This window comes from Microtus oregoni, unplaced genomic scaffold, assembly GCF_018167655.1.
Source record: "Microtus oregoni isolate MIOR12 unplaced genomic scaffold, Mior012 000011F_ref0000422, whole genome shotgun sequence".
NCBI lineage: Eukaryota > Metazoa > Chordata > Mammalia > Rodentia > Cricetidae > Microtus > Microtus oregoni.
In genome coordinates, this window is record NW_024543070.1 from 8,007,722 (window position 1) to 8,025,914 (window position 18,193).

Sequence of the window (18,193 nt, forward strand, 5' to 3'; positions counted from 1 at the left end):
TCTCTCTCTCTCTCTCTCTGCTCTTCTCCCTTCTCCCCCTTTTCCTTTCCCCTGAAAAACTCACTAAATAAATACCCACTTCCTCTGCATGGCATGCCTACCTGTCTCAGTGACCCACCATGCCGTGGCTGCTTGGCCTACAGAGAAGCCGTGGCTGCCTGCATGAGGCCTACAGAGATGCCATGGCTTTCTGAACAAGGCCTATAGAGAAGCCAGCCAGCAAAACTCCAGCATGGGTCAGGAAGTGGGTCACAAGGCCCTATCCCTAGCTGAGGAGCTGTTGGTAGCAGCTGATTAGTATAGGAAGAAAAGCCATTTTTCTCTGGGGATGTGGCCATTGGTCGGTTGCCTGTGGATGGCCCCATACCTATACAGGTGCAATAACTGGACTCTGTACAAATTTTTGCTGTTGCTTTGTTTTGTGTTTTGTTTTTCCCAGAATTGAAGGACATTAAGTTGAAAGGAGGCCGTATTGGGAGCAATCTTAGGGGACTAAGGGAGAGGAAAGAGGGTAGCTAAGATCAAAATGTGTGTGCTCTCTCTCTCTCTCTCTCTCTATATATATATATATATATATATATATTCTCTATATATATATATATTTCTCAAAGAATAAATAAAATTATTCTAAACAAAGACAGGTATTTAAAAATAAAATAAATGATTGGCTATCATGTTTAATGCAATAAGCCTTGTAAAGGCTTAAAGGGAATTACTTGAATGTTTAGAAATATTATTGTCTGAGGGAGTAATGTCTTGGCCATCCATATTTTTAAGTACAGGTTTTGTAAAAATGAAGGTAATGAAATTCCATCATGTGACAAAGTGACTGTACCTTGAGTAAGTCTGTGTGTAAATGGTGAGGCAAACAACAGGAAGCTATGTTTACCAGGGGAAAATTACACGGAACACACTGTAAGCATTCAAAACAAACATTTATACTTAAAAACTGCCCAATATAAAAGTGCCTCTGAAGACAAGAGATCAATGCGCAAGCCACTCTAGGAGGGCTAATGGCGAGCCTGCCATACATTTTTCATTACCTTGCTTTTAAAAGGTATTTTCAAAACAAAATACAAAAACACAGCTTAGGAACAGTGCCTCAAAAAAAGTCTCAAAAACAAAAGTTATGATTTCCAAAAATACTTGACACAACAGGTTTTGCTTTTAATACGGCTCAAATGTAATAAGGGATTCTAAATAAAACTTGAATGAACAAAATTAAGAATGATGCTTATGTTCTGTGGTCTGTAAAGTAGTGAATGCCATGCCCACACAGGCATTCTGACAAATGTCTGGAAGGCACTGCCGACAGTCAGCTCTGCCGGGGAAAAACCAAAGTCGTCTATGCAGCAGTAACATCTTAGACTCCAGAGACTAAGACTGTGCTTCTGAGAAGTGAAGAGACAAAGCTGAAAATTCCTTCCAGTCAAGCATCAGAAAAAGTTATTATGAGGGTTTTTCAGGCCTCTCTCCAACTTATCAGAACTAAATAATAAGGACATAAAGAGGTGTTTCCCACTATGCTTTTCAACTACTGCTGAACTTCTCTTTGACGAGAGCACCAAGCACACACAAGGGGGAAATGCATTATGTGTCAAATGGCGCTAGAAACTGGCTCTGCATAAGAACACACAACCAGGCCCTTATATCATATTCAAAAATTAATCTTAAACCAATTAGATACTGAAATACTAGGCATAATGAATGCTACAGAGGAAAAGGTCTTTGGTAATGTTCTGGCTGGTGGTTTTTAGGATATGGAACGAAAAGCAAAGGTCACAGATAAAAACAGCAAATGGGATTTGCTAAAGTCCTTGAATAGTGAGGTGCACTCAGAAGAAAAAGGCATCCTGCAAAACGGAAAAAGATCCACACACCATATTATCTGATAAGGGTTTAGTATTCAAAAAATAAAAGAATCCAAACAAAGATCAGCAAAAAAGCAATCTAGTTTTTCAAGGGTAAAGCTGGGCTGGAGACATGACTCGCAGTGGAGAGCACTTGCTGCTTTTCCAGAGGACCCGAGTCGGGTTTCCAACCCCCACATCAGGATGCTCACAACCACCTCATGTGGCCACTCAGGCATCAGTACTAAAGAGCATAGACACACACACAGATACACACACATACACACAGATACAGAGACATAGATACACAAACACATACACACACAGATACATAGACACATACAGATACACACACACACACACATACACACATACACACACACATAAAAATTTAAAAATAATAAAGTACCCGAGTAGGTATTTTTCAGGCCTGGCAAAGGTGCTCACTGTCACACATCAGGAACACAGCAATCAAAGCCAGAGTAGAATGTCATCTCTGCATGTTAGTAAGGCTCTTATCAAGACGACAACAAGAGGAGCTGGAGAGGCAGTTCAGTGGTTAGGAGCAGTAGCTGCTCTTCCAGAGGACACCAGTTGGATTCCCAGCACCCACAACCATCCATAACTCCACTCCCAGGGGATCTGACACCCTCTTCTGAACTCACACGAGTACCAGACAAGCAAGTAGTGCACAGACATACAAGCAGGGAAAGCACCCATAAACATAAAATAAATTTTTTAAATTAAAAAAAAAAAAGCTGAGAAGGGTATAGACAGAAAGGGACCCCTGCAGGCTGTCAGCAGAAATGCAAATTGGTACATCAATTACTGAAAGCAGCAGGTGTTCCTCAAAACACTGAAAACTGCTACTGATAGATTCTGGGAACTGAAATCACTGTAATCAACTGTGTAGCTACTACTGAACCCACCAACCTACAGTGGACAGATCCAAGCTTGCGGTCACACAGACAGCCCTACTGAAACTCAAGGGCTCACATAACTAACTGATCAGGTATGGACATAAGGACAAGCTCTGTAGGAGGCAGGAGCGTCTGAGGGCAGTGGGGAGCCAGGAGAGGATGGGGCTAAAAGTGGTCACTATGCATTATATACATATACGAAACTGTCAAAGACAAATTTAATTAAGGCAAAAAGACTGAAACTAGAACTACCATGACTCAGGAAGCCCTGGCCAAGTAAATATCCAAAAGCAATGAAACTAGATTCTTGGAAAGACACCTGCACACTTACATCCATTGTAGCACGGTCCACAACAGCCAAGACACATTAACAACCTAAGTGTCCGTCAACGGATGAATGAGTAAGAAGTTGTGGCTATAGATTCACAGTGGATTATCACTCTGTCATTTAAAAAACAAATAGCTTGGAAACTGAAGAGGAAGCCCAGTGGTTCGGTGCCATGGACTTACAGGAAGGCTCAAACTCAACTGCAACTCATGTTCCAGGGATCCAACACCGTCTCCTGGCCTCTACTGATAGCAGGTACACACTTGGTACACATACAAACACAATCAATTCTTTCCATTTTCTTCCAGTCTTCCAACTTTACTTTTTTAGAGACTGTTTTTTGCTACATTACTACACTGTCCTGGTGGTCACCAAACATGTGACTCTTCTCCCTTAGACTCCCAAGCAGCTGAGATAACAGACATGCGCCTCAACATCCAGCTCACGTTTCTTTTTTCCACTCTGAATATTTCACACGTCAGCTTCCGACTCTCAAGCAGCATCTGAACTTACCATTCCCTGGGGAAGAGAAACACTGTCTCCAGGGGCAGCTGTCCAGGAGACACTGAGAACCACCTCCTGGCTAGAGCCTACAAACAGGCAGGCAGTGCAGATCCAAGCTAGACGCTGGGGAAGCAGCCCCTCATCCCAGAAGGAGAACACAAGCGAGACCAGAAGAATATGAAGAAGGGGTTCCAAATGGAGATGTTTTAAAGAAGAAAGAACTTCAAGGCAACAAAATGAAAAACTGACATCTGCACAGGAGGCAGGAAAATAAACAAGCTGAAAGAATAGGAAGCAGAGCAGAAACTCCGAGGACAAAGGAAAGAGTCATGAGGGAAAACTTGCAAACAACACAGAATGTTTCCTAGAGATCGAGAGGTAACATTTAGTGGAAGACAGCATTTTATCCCCAAAACTGGCAACCAAGTAAGAAAAGAAACTAAGGAAAAGGAGGGCTGGGGAGATGGCTTAGGCTTGGTCAGTAAAGCAACTGCTCTGTGAACCTGAAGATTTGGATTCACATTCCCAGCACCATGTGACCTGGACTCTGGGATGAAAGGAACAAGCTGATACAAGTTCACTGGCCAGCCCCATCCCACTCTAGTTGAATCAGCGAGCACTGGGTCCTGCAGAGAAACTCTGTCTCAAAAAACAAAGTGTGGGAAGGAGGAACTGAGGAAAATATCCAACGTGACCTCTAGCACTTGCACACACATGCAAACTCTCACTCATACACACACACAGGCAAACACACACACACCCAGGCACACATGCACACACACACATACACAGGCACACATGCACACACACACACATACACAGGCACACAGGCACACACACACATACACAGGCACACATGCACACACACACACATACACAGGCACACATGCACACACACACATACACAGGCACACATACACACACACACATACACAGGCACGCAAGCACTCACACACATACACAGGCACGCATGCACACACACATACACAGGCACATATGCCAACACACACACATACACAGGCACTTATGCAAACACACACACATACACAGGCACGCATGCACACACACACATACACAGGCACTTATGCAAACACACACACATACACAGGCACGCATGCACACACACACATACATAGGCACACATGCACACACACACACATACACAGGCACGCATGCACACACACACATACACAGGCACTTATGCAAACACACACACATACACAGGCACACATGCACACACACATACACAGACACACATACACACACACACATACACAGGCACACATACACACACACATACACACACACACATACACAGGTACACATACACACACACACATACACAGGCACACATACACACACACATATACAGGCACGCATGCACACACACATAGACAGGCACGCATGCACACACACATACACAGGCACGCATGCACACACACACATACACAGGCACGCATGCACACACATATACACAGGCACGCATGCACACACACACATACACAGGCACGCATGCACACACACACATAGGCACATATGCAAACACACACATATACAGGCACGCATGCACACACACATACACCGGCACACATGCACACACACACATACAAAGGCACGCATGCACACACACATACACAGGCACATATGCACACACATATACGCACATCACATCACATAAATAAAAAGGGGGAGCTGGTGTGGGATTCCCCTCTGTTTGCTGTGATTTCCATTGGTTAATAAAGAAACTGCTTTGAGACTATAGCAGAGCAGGGCAGAACAGAGCTAGGCAGGGAAAACTAAACTGAATGTTGGGAGAAAGAGGGCAGAGTCAGGCGAATCCATGAAGCCCCGCCAGAGACAGACACCGAAGCTTTACCATGTAAGCCATAGCCTCACGGCAATACACTGATAATGGAGATAGGTTAGTTTAGGATATGAGTTTGCCAAAAATACGTTTAAGCTATTGGCCAAACGTACTGCAAATAATATGGTTTCTGTGTCATTATTTCGGGGCTGAGCAGCTGGAAACAAAGAAGCAGCCTCCTACAACAGGGAACTGATAGATTTGGGGGGAGGAGAAGTCTCGATTCACCAATATTGTAAATATGATCATAAAAATGCACTTGAAAATAATTGAAAGACATTTATTTTTTAAAGTTTCTATCCCTAATTAGTGAACTACCAAAGTCACAGGGCAGGTCAATACAGATCGGAAAGTAAAGGCATACAAAGCTTGCTAGCAATCCTTGGGTTCAATCTCCACTGTCACAAAAACAGTATTTTTAAAGAGTTAACTGATTTCTATTTCCAGGATCTAATCATAAACAATGGAAACCAACATTCCAAAAATAGCATCATTTATAACAGCTTTAAAAACAGAAGAAAAGGGGCTGGAGAGATGGCTCAGTGGCTAAGAGCATTGCCTGCTCTTCCAAAGGTCCTGAGTTCAATTCCCAGCAACCACATGGTGGCTCACAACCATCTGTAATGAGGTCTGGTGCCCTCCTCTGGCCTGCAGACATACATGCAGACAGAATATTGTATACATAATAAATAAATAAATATTAAAAACAAAAAACAGAAGAAAATACTGCACTAAAAAAATAACAAAATATGCATAGGATCTGTATTAAAAATAAAGAACACTGACAAAAGAAATAAAAAAATTATTCCTCTACAAATTCACCATTAAAGCCGGGCGGTGTTGGCGCACGCCTTTAATCCCAGCACTCGGGAGGCAGAGGCAGGCGGATCTCTGTGAGTTCGAGACCAGCCTGGTCTACAGAGCTAGTTCCAGGACAGGCTCCAAAGCCACAGAGAAACCCTGTCTCAAAAAAAAAAACACACAAAAAAAAAATTCACCATTAAATCAAATACAATCCTAGTAAATATATAGCAGGGTTGTTTGTAGAGACTAAAAGCTGATTTTTCAAATTTATATGTAAGAGCAAGAAACCAGAATACCTCAAAAAATATGAAAATGAGAACAAAGCCATTGGTCTCAGACTATTTTTTAATTGTGTATGTGCACACACAAGTGCCACATGTATGAAGGGGCCTGCGTAGGACTGCATAGGGATCTGATCCCAGGGAGCTAGAGTTACAGGTTTCTGTGAGCCACCCGACATGGGTCCTTTGAAAGGGCAGCAAGCGTTCTTAACTGTGAGCAGTCTCTCCCGCCCCACTTAGAGCCTCCACTAGCTTTTTTTTGGAGGGGGGGCACACTGAGACAAGATCTCTTTCTATGTAGCCCTGGCTATCCTGGAACTCACCGTGTAGATCAGGCTGGCCTCAGTTTCAGAGATCCCCCTGCCTCTGCCTCCTGAGTGCTGTGATTACAGGTGTACACCACCACGCTTGGCCCTCTGACAATTAAGGCAGAGGGATACACTGACAAGGACAGACAAATAGACCAGAGGAATCAGAGAATTTAGAAAAAGACTTAGACAAATACACGAACTAATTTGACAGAGGGCAGAAGCAATTTGGAGACAAAAGGACAATGTCCATAACACTATTGTAATAATGCTGACTGCAGACATGAACTTTGATCTATGCCTGGAACCTTAACCAAGAGTAGCTCAAAATGGATCTCAGACTTACATCAACACTGTATAAAACATTGAACAAGGAACAAAAGAGGAAACAACTATAAAACTGGATCCGTCTATAAGTTCTCTGGCACAAAACTGATCATGGAGTCAAGAACATCCCCAGCGATACATGGAGATTCAACATAATTAAAGCTTTGGCTGTGTGGGACACACTACTATGAAAAAAAAAAAAGAAAGAACTACAGACTGACAGAAACACTGTCCAATCACAGATGTCACAGAGATCTGCAATTGGAACTTCAACTGGAATTCCAGTTCCAAGTGAAGGGAAGGCAGGCAAGCATCTCCATACGTTAAAACTGAGAAAATGCATTTCTATAGGATGTATGCCTACATATAACAAGGTTTGTGCCTGGAATACAATGAGATTTGTATCTCTGTCTTCCCAAGTATGGGGTATGTTTAAGCAGACACCTTACTACAGAATACATAAGCACGCCAAGTGCATAAAAAGCTACCAAAGCTGTGTTTTAAAAACACAAGATAACACCACAAACCTAATGCAATGCTTTTAAGAAAAAGACAAACAGAAAAGCAACTGGCAGTACTGAGTGCTGAAAAGAGTTTGGAACGGCTGATCCCAGTGCGTTCCTAGTGATGCAGAACAACGCTATTCCTTCACAGACGCTCCTGAACGGCAGAGCGTACATTGTACGCTCCAATGTACAATAAATAGGTGGAAAAAAATCTTTAGCAACATATCAGCAAATCAAACCAGCAGCATATTCAAAAGATGACACATGAGATTTAGCTCAGGAGCACAAAAGTGTTTCCATTTCAGAAGATTAGTGCAATACAAAAGTATGAGTAGGAAAAGGTAAAATCTGCCCAATCATGCCCACCCGTGAGGTTAGGCTTGAGGGGCGCCTGTGATACCGCTAACTTTACAGCTCTCCTAGTGCTTGGGCTATAGGAGCTGACAGATGCTAAGTCAGCACCTACAGCATGCAAGGGGTTCTTTTCAGCACTAATGCAGACGCACAAAAGACAAGAAAGAATTAGACTCAGTAAATGTTAAAAACAAGCCTCACATGAGAAGGCAGGGAATCACTGTCAGAGGGTATAAGGAGACAATCTCATTCCTATTCTTAAATTATGGAGGCATATTTTATACATCCAAAATTAAATAATATGGCAACAAATCTTCTAATATGTAGAAAAACTTAAACAGGAATATCTGACTTGTCTTTCTGCCTTACTTTATCTCTTACCAAAATATTATCATTTTTAAGACTAGCTGTTATAATTTTTGTTTTGACAGAATGCCCTGTACCTTGTGAGGACCCAGAATCCTCTGCCTGAACTTTTCAACCGTTTCTGGACCCATAGTCGACCAAGCGTTGGCAAAGGCTTCTGCTTTGTCTTGTGTAAGATGAATATTCTCCAGTTGCTGCTGAAGTGCTGCTGGTTTCAAGTTGTGGTACACTGCCTGTCAAAGAGGAGGAGGTACAGACATCCTCAGGCTCATGCAAAGACCTTGAGCGGTTAGCAATACAGAAGTATTTAAAACAAATTAAATATTCCATGTGTGTGTGTGTGTGTGTGTGTGTGTGTGCGCGCGCGCGCGTGCGCGTGCACATGCCTAAGTTCACAGCCTGTGGCAGCAAAAGGCACTGGATCACTGGAGCTGTACCTATGGTGCTAATGCTGGAAACTGAATTTGGGTTCCCTGCAAAAGCAGTAAGTGCTCTTAACTGCTGAGCCATCTATCCAGTCCCCCGCACTAAAACAGTTTAAATCAAATAGACTCCATGGCCCTCTTGCAGGCATTTTCAACAGTTCTATTAGTAACAATATACAAAACATGAGCTAAAAATCATAGTTAATAAGCCTAACTCGCTCAGGCTAAATGTTTCGTTTTGCTTGTGGTTAAATAATACTAAAATTACTTAGTAATTTATTTCACATAATTAAAGTGTTCTTAACTGTGAGCAGTCTCTCCTGCCCCACTTAGAGCCTCCACTAGCTTTTTTTTTGGGGGGGGGGCACACTGAGACAAGATCTCTTTCTATGTAGCCCTGGCTATCCTGGAACTCACCGTGTAGATCAGGCTGGCCTCAGTTTCAGGTCTCTGCAAACCGACTTTTCCCAAGGAGTCCTCAAAACTACCTTTATCTACCAACCAAAGTTTTACATAACAAAAGGAAATTCTAAAATAACTCCAACAATACCTGTTCTGTTCTTACATTAACTGAGGACAACTTTCCCACAAAACCCAACCTGTGATGTTCTGTTTATCCTTTTTCTACTGAAGGTTCACCAGAGCTTAAGAACCAGTCATCATTATAATCCACGCTCAGGTTTGAACATGAAGTGTCCCTCACAGGTTCAGGCGCCTGAGTACTTGGTGTCAGCTAGCGGCATTCTCTTTGGAAGACACAGAACCTTTTAACAGGTGTTCTCATTGCCCCAGCCACAAGGGGCTCCCACCTCGATGATTTCCCAAATGGATTATATTCCCTGAAACACCATCAACCAAAATAAATCTTCAGATATCTAACAAACAAGAGAGGAAGGTAGTATAAGGAGTGGGGCTGTTGCTGTGATAAGCCTGACCGTGGGATTGGCAGACCTTTGTCATCGGTGTATGGGAAGAATATAGGTGAAAGAGTTTAGTCACTGGCTAGGAAAGATCCAGAACACTGCAGGGAGAACGTAAGGTTGATTCTGAGAGAAATGCCGACAGGAACGGCATGCTCAAGAGGTTTCAGAGACGAACAAGGACTCTATCAGAAGCAGAATCCAAGCCATTCATGTTACTTCCTGACGAGCCATGTGGGTACATTCCACCTGTGTCCTAAAATCTGAGTGAGGCTACATTAAAAAATAATGGGCTGGAGCTGAAGAGAGGGCCCAGCAATTTAAGAGCACTAACTGCTCTTCCAGAAGATGTGGGCTCAGTTCCCAGCACCCTGTGGCAGCTCACAACTGTCTGCAACTCCAGTTTCACACTCTCTTCTGGCCTCTGAGGGCACGAGACATGCACACGGTGCACAGAAATATATGCAGACAAAACACCCATAAACAGAAAGTAAAACAAGAATAATTGATTAATATGCTTGACGAAGGAAATTTCAAGGCAGTATACAGTCTGTGACATGGTTACTGCTCACTGCCCTTAGCCAGGTTTTATAAGAAGAAGTAGAGAGAGAAAACACAGAAAAAAAGAAGATGGAACACAACCAGAATTAAGGACAGGACAGGCACGATGGATGCAGACACAGTGGCTCTGATTGCTAGAGACTAATGATTAAGGAGAACCCTGGTCCTGCACACTTTGCACTGGGTCGACAGGAACGATGTCCTGGGAACAAGATGTGGCCCACTGAAGGCTCTAGGGCATAAAATTGAAAAAATCGCACAGTGCCTAAACAGAGACCACTCCAGAGCACACAGCTGGAACACGGTTGCCTGGGGGAGTGGTCTCTCACACAAAAGATGCTGCAGCTATGGTAAATGGACGCTAAGCTACAGTTCAGTCCTTGTGGCAGAAACTGGCAGCAGCCCCCACACGGTACTGGCTCTGCGGGTATGCAGAATGCAGGAGTTACACCACTGTGGACATTCGCAGAGGTCAGACAAGGTGTAACGGGGTGAGACTCCCTGTATGGAGGGCCTGACTAGGCTGTACATGATGATGACGATGAACCTGAGGTGGCATCCACGGAGGAAAGCTGCAGGTGCCAAGTGAAGCGGGGTCAGGATAGAGGCCCATATGTGCCGCAGGAAGCAGAGATGTGGATATGGGGCTGCCTAAGTCCACTGGAACCCAAATGATGCCACTGTGAGCTCCAGACACTAGACATGGAACTGCAGAGCTTGGTGTTTCCGATGTGTGGCAGTCTTGTTTGGGTCCAGACTTTCCAGTCCTCCTCTTTAAAATAGGAATCATTACCCTGCATTACTGAACATTAAAAATACGTAACTTGGTGCTTGTTTAACAAGTTCTCAGAGCTAAGAGCCTGCTCTGAGTTTCAGAAGGGACTTTGATCTTAGGACCTTTAAAGAGCTTTAACTTAAGACTATGGGGATTGTCTTAGTTAGGGTTTCTATTGCTGTGAAGAAATGCCATGACCACAGCAACTCTTACAAAGGGAAACATTACAAAGGGAAACTTACAAAGGGTTTCAGAGGTTTAGTTGACTATCTCCATGGCGGGGAGCATGGCAGCTGGGAGTACGGCAGCATCCAAGTAGACACAATGCTGGAGAATTCTACACCTTGAGCCAAAGGCAACAGGTGTTGTCCTTTTCTTTACACTGTTGCTGCCTTTTAAGCGACAGCTGTCCTATCAGCAACTGCAACTCCACAGCTACCAGCAGTTCTGCTGCAAAAGCTGCAGCCTGAGGGAACAGAACTCCCTCAGGCACTGACTCTTTCAAAGCTACAAAGGGAATTTATCTAAATCTCTGTCCCTCTACAGAAATCGAGAGTCAAAGGTTGAGGTGGAATTCTATGCCTCACAGAGGCTGAATAGCAAGTAGCTCACCTCCTCAGTCTCTCAAGAAGCCCTCATTCTTCTCCTCAACCCTACTTAAAACCCTGGCTCTCCCTACAACTTCCAGTTGGCCACTTGCTGACGCAGCCTCCTGACTGCAGGTGAATTTTATTTAATCAAACACATCTTTGCATCATTAAACAAATGTTCCAGCGCGTAAACCAAAGTGACTCACCTTAAAACAATATTCTACAACAAACAGGAAGTAAACTGTCTCACTGGGCATGCCTTGAGCATATATGAGCCCTCAAAGCCCGCCTCCACAGTGACGTACTTTCTCCAACAAGACCACACCTACTTCTCCTAACATCTCCTAACAGTGCCGCTCCCTTTGAAGGCCATTTTCCTGAACCACTACAGGGATGTTTGGATTTGGACTTAATTCTTATTTCTGTATGAGATATGATGAGTATATGGAGGCAAAGGATGGACCGTTACAGCTTCAGTCTGAAGGCTTCCTCACAGGCTGGTGTATTTAAAGGCTGGGTGGCTAGCTGGTGTCTGTTTTGGGAGACTGTGAACCTTTAGGACGGGGGCCCTTACTGTGCCACTGGAGAGCGGGTCATACGGGTTAGAGCCCAGCTCCAGCTGCAGGGCAGGCTCCACACTTCCTGATCTTCAGAAACTACGAGTACTATACCTTACCTTCCTAACTCCATGGACAGGAATGTCCATGGAAACATCACCACGTCTTCTCCCTACTCACTGGCTCGAACTGTACACCTTCCTAAAGCTGTTTCCTCAGATGTTTCCCCTGACAACATACCATCTATCGCCTCCTTCGGGTGGCGCCAGCTGCCTGACAGCGTGTCCTAAGAGTGTCTGCTGCCGACAATGTGCAGTACTGCTGGATCTTTTATTTCACAAATATCCTATCTAATAAACTGATAGGAATTTATTAAAACTCTACGTTAAGTTCAGCTGTGTGCTAGGCTTATAAAAGAGGTGCAGAAGATAAGATTCTTGCCCGTAATATAGTCAAATCTGTGGACAGAATCCAAACTGACCCATGTGAAGCAATGGAAGACTAACATGAGCCCTGCTGTAAGGGGCAAAGAAACACAAAGGACAGTGACCAGACTACGCGATCCAGACTGAAGTGACAGAACTTGAACAGGAAGGAAAATAATGAGATTAGTTTGAGAAGAAAAGGTACAGAAAGGAAATTCAGCAGTTAAAAAAAAAAAGCAACATCATTTCTTTCCTGTATCCTCCTAATCAAATGCATGCCAGCAAATCACCTGTTCAACTTCTACAACGGAAAGTATTCATATTTCCAACTATACCAAGAAACAATGAGTTAAAATCAGACGAAGGCCCAATTCGCATTGCTATAATATTTACTACTACTATATCATATTTACTTTTGCAGAATAAAATACTACATAAAAATATAGAAAGCCACAGATATTAAAGTCATGAAAATATGCAATAAGTAGGAAATTAAGGCAATAAAAATACCTGCTCCAAAACAAACGCTATTGTTTCCAGAATCAGATGCAGTTCTTGTTTCTCTAGAGAGAACGCAGCCTGAAGTTTCTCCTCCTCTTCTTCACTGAAGCTGCTCTCGGCCTACAAACACAGAAGCAGTCAGCCCAGAGTGCGTTCACAAGACTCACTTATACAGGAAAAGGGAACCTAAGAGGAAAGTAAGTCCACGGCAAAAGCAAACTGGCGTGCTTATAATCTAAATTAAGACACGCGTTCTGAACCACAGTGAGTGGAATGAAACACACTTTCCGTGGTGATGTGACTGATGGCCGGAAACCTGAGCTGAGAAAAGGATGGCTTTTCTGCTTAAATGTTAGGCCACCTCAGACATCAGTGCTTTGTCTCTGATATCTGGTTTTCTTAATTCTCTCACTTCATCTCACTAGCAGTCACTACGTGAGACTGCTGCCCCCCATCACAGCAGCACCTCGGTCCCCCACTTCACCTTCACTAGTCTGGATGTTTCTAGCGTGCCTGGTCAGGCACCCTGACAGCTGGCTCCGCAGAGCGAAGCCCACAGCAGTGACATCAACAGGTTTCACGTGGGGACCTAAATTCTCTGCTACAGGGTCTAACACGGAGGGTTTTTTGTCAGATGAGTGGTAACTACTAATTAAGATGACAGGCCACAAATGACTGTGAGTTCTCAGCTACAGAAGCTTGTGTGACTTCCCTCAGCTCATCCCAATGCAGAAGTGCTGGCGTGCAAGATGAGGCACACTACAGACTGTGATTCTGCCTGTCTCACCACCTACAGCACAAATCTACTACAGGCATGAACTTAGAGCTCCTAGGCTAGCGTTCCATTTCTCATGAGAAAGAAAAGAATTAACTCCAAATGCATACACTGAGTGCCAACTGTGTAATGAGTAATGTATTGGGGAAGGGAGCTATATAGGTAAGGGAAGAAAAGACTCTAGAGGCTATAGGTAGAAAGACTGGTGAAGAAGTTTAGGGATTTGGGTGTCTTCTGAGAAACAAGTGCTTGCAACACACTACTACGGTGAACTGAGAATCAACCGATTATTCTGGAAGCAGAGAGAAGAGAATACCATCGTGCTTGAGAATGAGATTTGCAAAATTCTTAAAGGGTGATGTTCTCTCGGTGAAGCAGGGAACAAGGACACTGGGACGTAGGGAGAGGGATGTGTACACAATACATGGTTGAAAGGCCCTAGAACACTGCAGGGACTGTGCACTGTCCAGGGTGATTGCAGGTGCAAAGCAGGGAGAGCACAGGCCACCGCCGTACGCTAATGGATCTCACACGCAGTGTTGAGAGCACAGGCCACCGCCATACGCTAATGGATCTCACACGCAATGTTGAGGGGTTTGGAGTTTTCTCCGTCTGGTAAGGGACAGCCACTGACGTTTTTAAATGCTGTTAAATATGGTCAACATTTTTAAAAGAGAAAAACATTTATAAACATTACTGAAATAGTATTATTAGGAATCAATCATGAGCTAGAAAAATGGCTCAGTGGATAAGAGAGCTTGCTGCTCTTGCAGAAGATCCGTGTTCAGTCCCCAGCACCCACATAAAGTGGTTCACAACCACCTCTATCTCCAGAGGAGAAGCACTCATAAGTATTAAAAAAAAAATAGATCAAAATCAAGAATATTATGAGTAACAGATACTAGTCCAAAGCTAGGAAACAATAAGGATCTAAAATAAACTATGTGGAGAATTTGATTTGAGAACAATTCAGGTTGTCTCCTGGCCAATAAAGAAAAGAAAGTTAAGAGTCTTGATATAACTTAATGTTGGTACCTACAATCACGCAGAGCGTGTAGCAGGTGCTCCACGAACATGCCCAATAAAAAACATGAGTTGAACTGGTTACCAAACATCCACATGGCCAAACCAACTGTGCCCTTGAAATAAAAGCAAAGAGAAAAATCAAAGATTAAATACTGTGTGAGATGCTGTGGAATAGTCCTGCTGCACACTGTAAAAATGTGTTGATCTCATTGTTAATAAAAGGTTGATTGGCTGATAGCTAGGCGGGATTTTCGGGACAGAGAGAATGCTGGAAAGAAGAAGGCGGAGTCTTGAAGAGTCTTAAGAGGTACAGAGAGAAGCAAGATGAGCATGCCATGTTGAAAGAAGGTACAGTCACGTGGCATAGGGTAGATAAGAGATATGAATTAATTATAATATAAGAGCTAGTAACCAGCCAGAGCTATCAGTTGAGTATTTATAACTAAAATTAAGCTTCTTTGTGGTTATTTGGAAGCCAGCTGATGAGACAGAACAGTCTGACAGTCCTGACAAAAACTCCACCTACAGTTAGAAGAAATACTGACTGAATTATTTCTAAGATTTATTGATTATTTGTTTATGTGTGGATGGTGAAGAAACACTGACTGAGTTATTTTTAATTTATTATTGTATATGTATCCATGCTACCTGCATGACTTTATACGCACCATATGCATGCAGGAGCCCAAGAAAGCCAGAAGAAGGCATCAAATCCCTGGAAGAGGAGTTACAGGTGGCTATGAGCCACTAAGTGGGTGCTAGGGACCAAACATAAATCCTCTGCAAGAACAGTTCGTGCTCTTGACCACTGAGCCATCTCTCCAGCCCTGGGCTAACCATCTTCACCAGGAAGAATGCCATCAGCCTTTTCCTAGAGCGTGTTCCGTAGAACATTATATAAAAGATAAAACAATTCCAAAGTCAAGCCTTCGTCCTTAACATATGACCAAACAACAGTATGGCTCAGCTTTGTTTTTTTGTTTTTTGGGTTTTTTTTTTTTTGGTTTTCGAGACAGGGTTTCTCCGTAGCTTTTTGGTTCCTGTCCTGGAACTGGCTCCTGTAGACCAGGCTGGCCTCGAACTCACAGAGATCCCCCTGTCTCTGCCTCCCGAGTGCTTGGATTAAAGGCGTGCATCACCACCGCTCGGCAAGGCTCCACTTTTTAAAAGTTAATATGGAATACAAAGTTTCCCAAACTTGACCAGAGAACATTATCGAATCTTCCACAGATCCCGAGAACACACTAGAGAACAATGTTTCTCACAGTTCTCCAAATAATAGCAGCATGCTTCGGGTCACCAGAGGGGTCACAAGCCACAGGAATACCGAAATGCAAACCTTCAGGTGGAGCTTTTGAAGAATTCGGCTAAGAAGGCGCGGGAATCTTCCAGTATCTATTGCGTTTATCAGCGGCACCGCTTTCTTCATGCTAAACAAATTTGCAAACAAAGTTTCAAAGTAAGCTTTTAAGTGTATTTGCCGTTACTGTCTATACATTTTTATGTCAACAACCCTGGTAGCTGCGTCCTCTTAGTGAAATAAAGTGACATGAGTGACAGCCAGGTAATCAATCCAAGTATTTCCAAAAAGAGCCCTCTCCCCAAAAGCATTCCTGTTGAAAAGTACATTTGACAATTTTCTCTTCCCAGGCAAATTGCTTGGGAAGGTACACACCCTGTCAGGGAACGGTTGTAATTGAGCAATGGGAAGGAATGCTACCACTTAATCCAAAATAAACTCTGAAAGGACTGTGAAAAAGGATGAAGCAAATTAGGGGATTACACCAAAACCATAAAGGATAATGATGGCGCATAACGGTGGGGGAAGAGTAAAGACAACACACGTGCAGCTACTTTAAAACCCGTGTCACCTGTAATAACCAATTTCAAATTGTGTGGTAAGCACAGCTGCGCACACACCGACTATGCCTGCACAGCGTTGTGTTCCCCCAGGACAAGAGTTTGAAGAAAAGTGGCTTTTCAGATCCTCTCACAGAAGGAAAAACTTTAAAATACCGACTGTCTTCTTCCCAATGGGGGAAGCGTTGTGTTCACCCTTCGATATTTGCCTGCATAAATGAGTGTTTCTTCTGCCTCCACAAATTGAGTCGGGTTTGGCGGAAATAATTCTGTTTTAATGGGGGGAATCTGAGCAGGGTATGGTGGGGTGGCTAAACAGTGCCAGCTTGTTGGGAGGGGAAGACTGCGCGGATCTTGGGTCCACGAGTTTGAGGCCAGTCTTGGCAACATAGTAAGAATCACTCGGCCAACGAAAATCTTTTAAACTGGGGTTTGCATCACCACCAGAGCCAGCCAGTCTCAGGTAACACACCGAGAAACCTAAAAAGTACATAAAATGAAAACACTAGTAATGGTGCCAAGACTGGCTAAATATGACACTAATGCCTGAGCTATCTGACCTTGCTTTCACGGGGCTATTAACGTATGTTATTTGTTAATCACAGCGTGAGCCTTTGTCACCATCATCGGGTCTGAAATAACATTAAAAATACAGACTATTCTCCCAAGAAACTAGACAAAATTCAGGGGGCATCTAGTGACTTCTACTACCCGTCAGTCTCTCCGGTACAGAACAAGGCAGCCAAGGCTGCAAACTTGGAGCAATAACCACTCCAGAATGGAAGCATGCTGCTCCCACGCCTCTCTCCCCGCCCGCCCACACCCTCTTCCACGCCCCGCCCACCCTCCTCGCCCCGCCCACGATCTCCCCCACCGCCCGCCCACCCTCCTCGCCCCGCCCACGCCCTCCTCCGCGCCCCTATCCTCGCAGCTCCACTCCGGCTCCGGCTCCGGCTCCCGACCGCGGTCGACCGCACCGCAGCAGCAGGCGGCGGCTGCACCCCCTGCTCCCGCCCCAACAGGTTACCCCCGCGAGGCGGGGCGCTCAGCCTGACCGCTACCTGGGACTCTCCGGCAAAATCACCGCCGCGGACGCCGCCATCCTCAAAGCTTCCTCGCCCGCGCGACTGTCAGCTGTGCACAATCCAGCCAATGACGGCCAGCCTGACGGAAGCCCGGAAGGGCCAAGTCGTGCCGCCGGGGAATTTGCGCTAAAGAGCTGCAGCGAGCAGGACTTCGGGAGGCTTGTGTGTGGTCCCGAAAGGAAGAGGAAGATCATGGTCATTTCTGTCATTCTGATCGTTTCGGAATCCTGGCTGTACATGTATATTTATGTTTATTTATATATCTGCATCCCTGGCTAGGC

General features: G+C 44.2%; 1 protein-coding gene across 2 annotated transcripts in view; it reads right to left on the reverse strand.

Annotated features, from left to right (window-relative positions):
• Positions 1-17,963, reverse strand: part of Commd10 (COMM domain containing 10) — a 119,681-nt gene extending 101,718 nt beyond the window's left edge. For both annotated transcript variants that reach the window (XM_041660258.1, XM_041660259.1), the window contains exons 1-4: positions 17,889-17,963; positions 16,307-16,397; positions 13,176-13,286; positions 8,490-8,645 (exon numbers count right to left, since the gene is read on the reverse strand). In XM_041660258.1, the coding sequence (XP_041516192.1) occupies positions 8,490-8,645; positions 13,176-13,286; positions 16,307-16,397; positions 17,889-17,929 (399 nt within the window). In that variant the 5' untranslated portion in view covers positions 17,930-17,963. The remainder of the gene's footprint in view (positions 1-8,489; positions 8,646-13,175; positions 13,287-16,306; positions 16,398-17,888) is intronic.
• Positions 17,964-18,193: the final 230 nt, after the last annotated feature.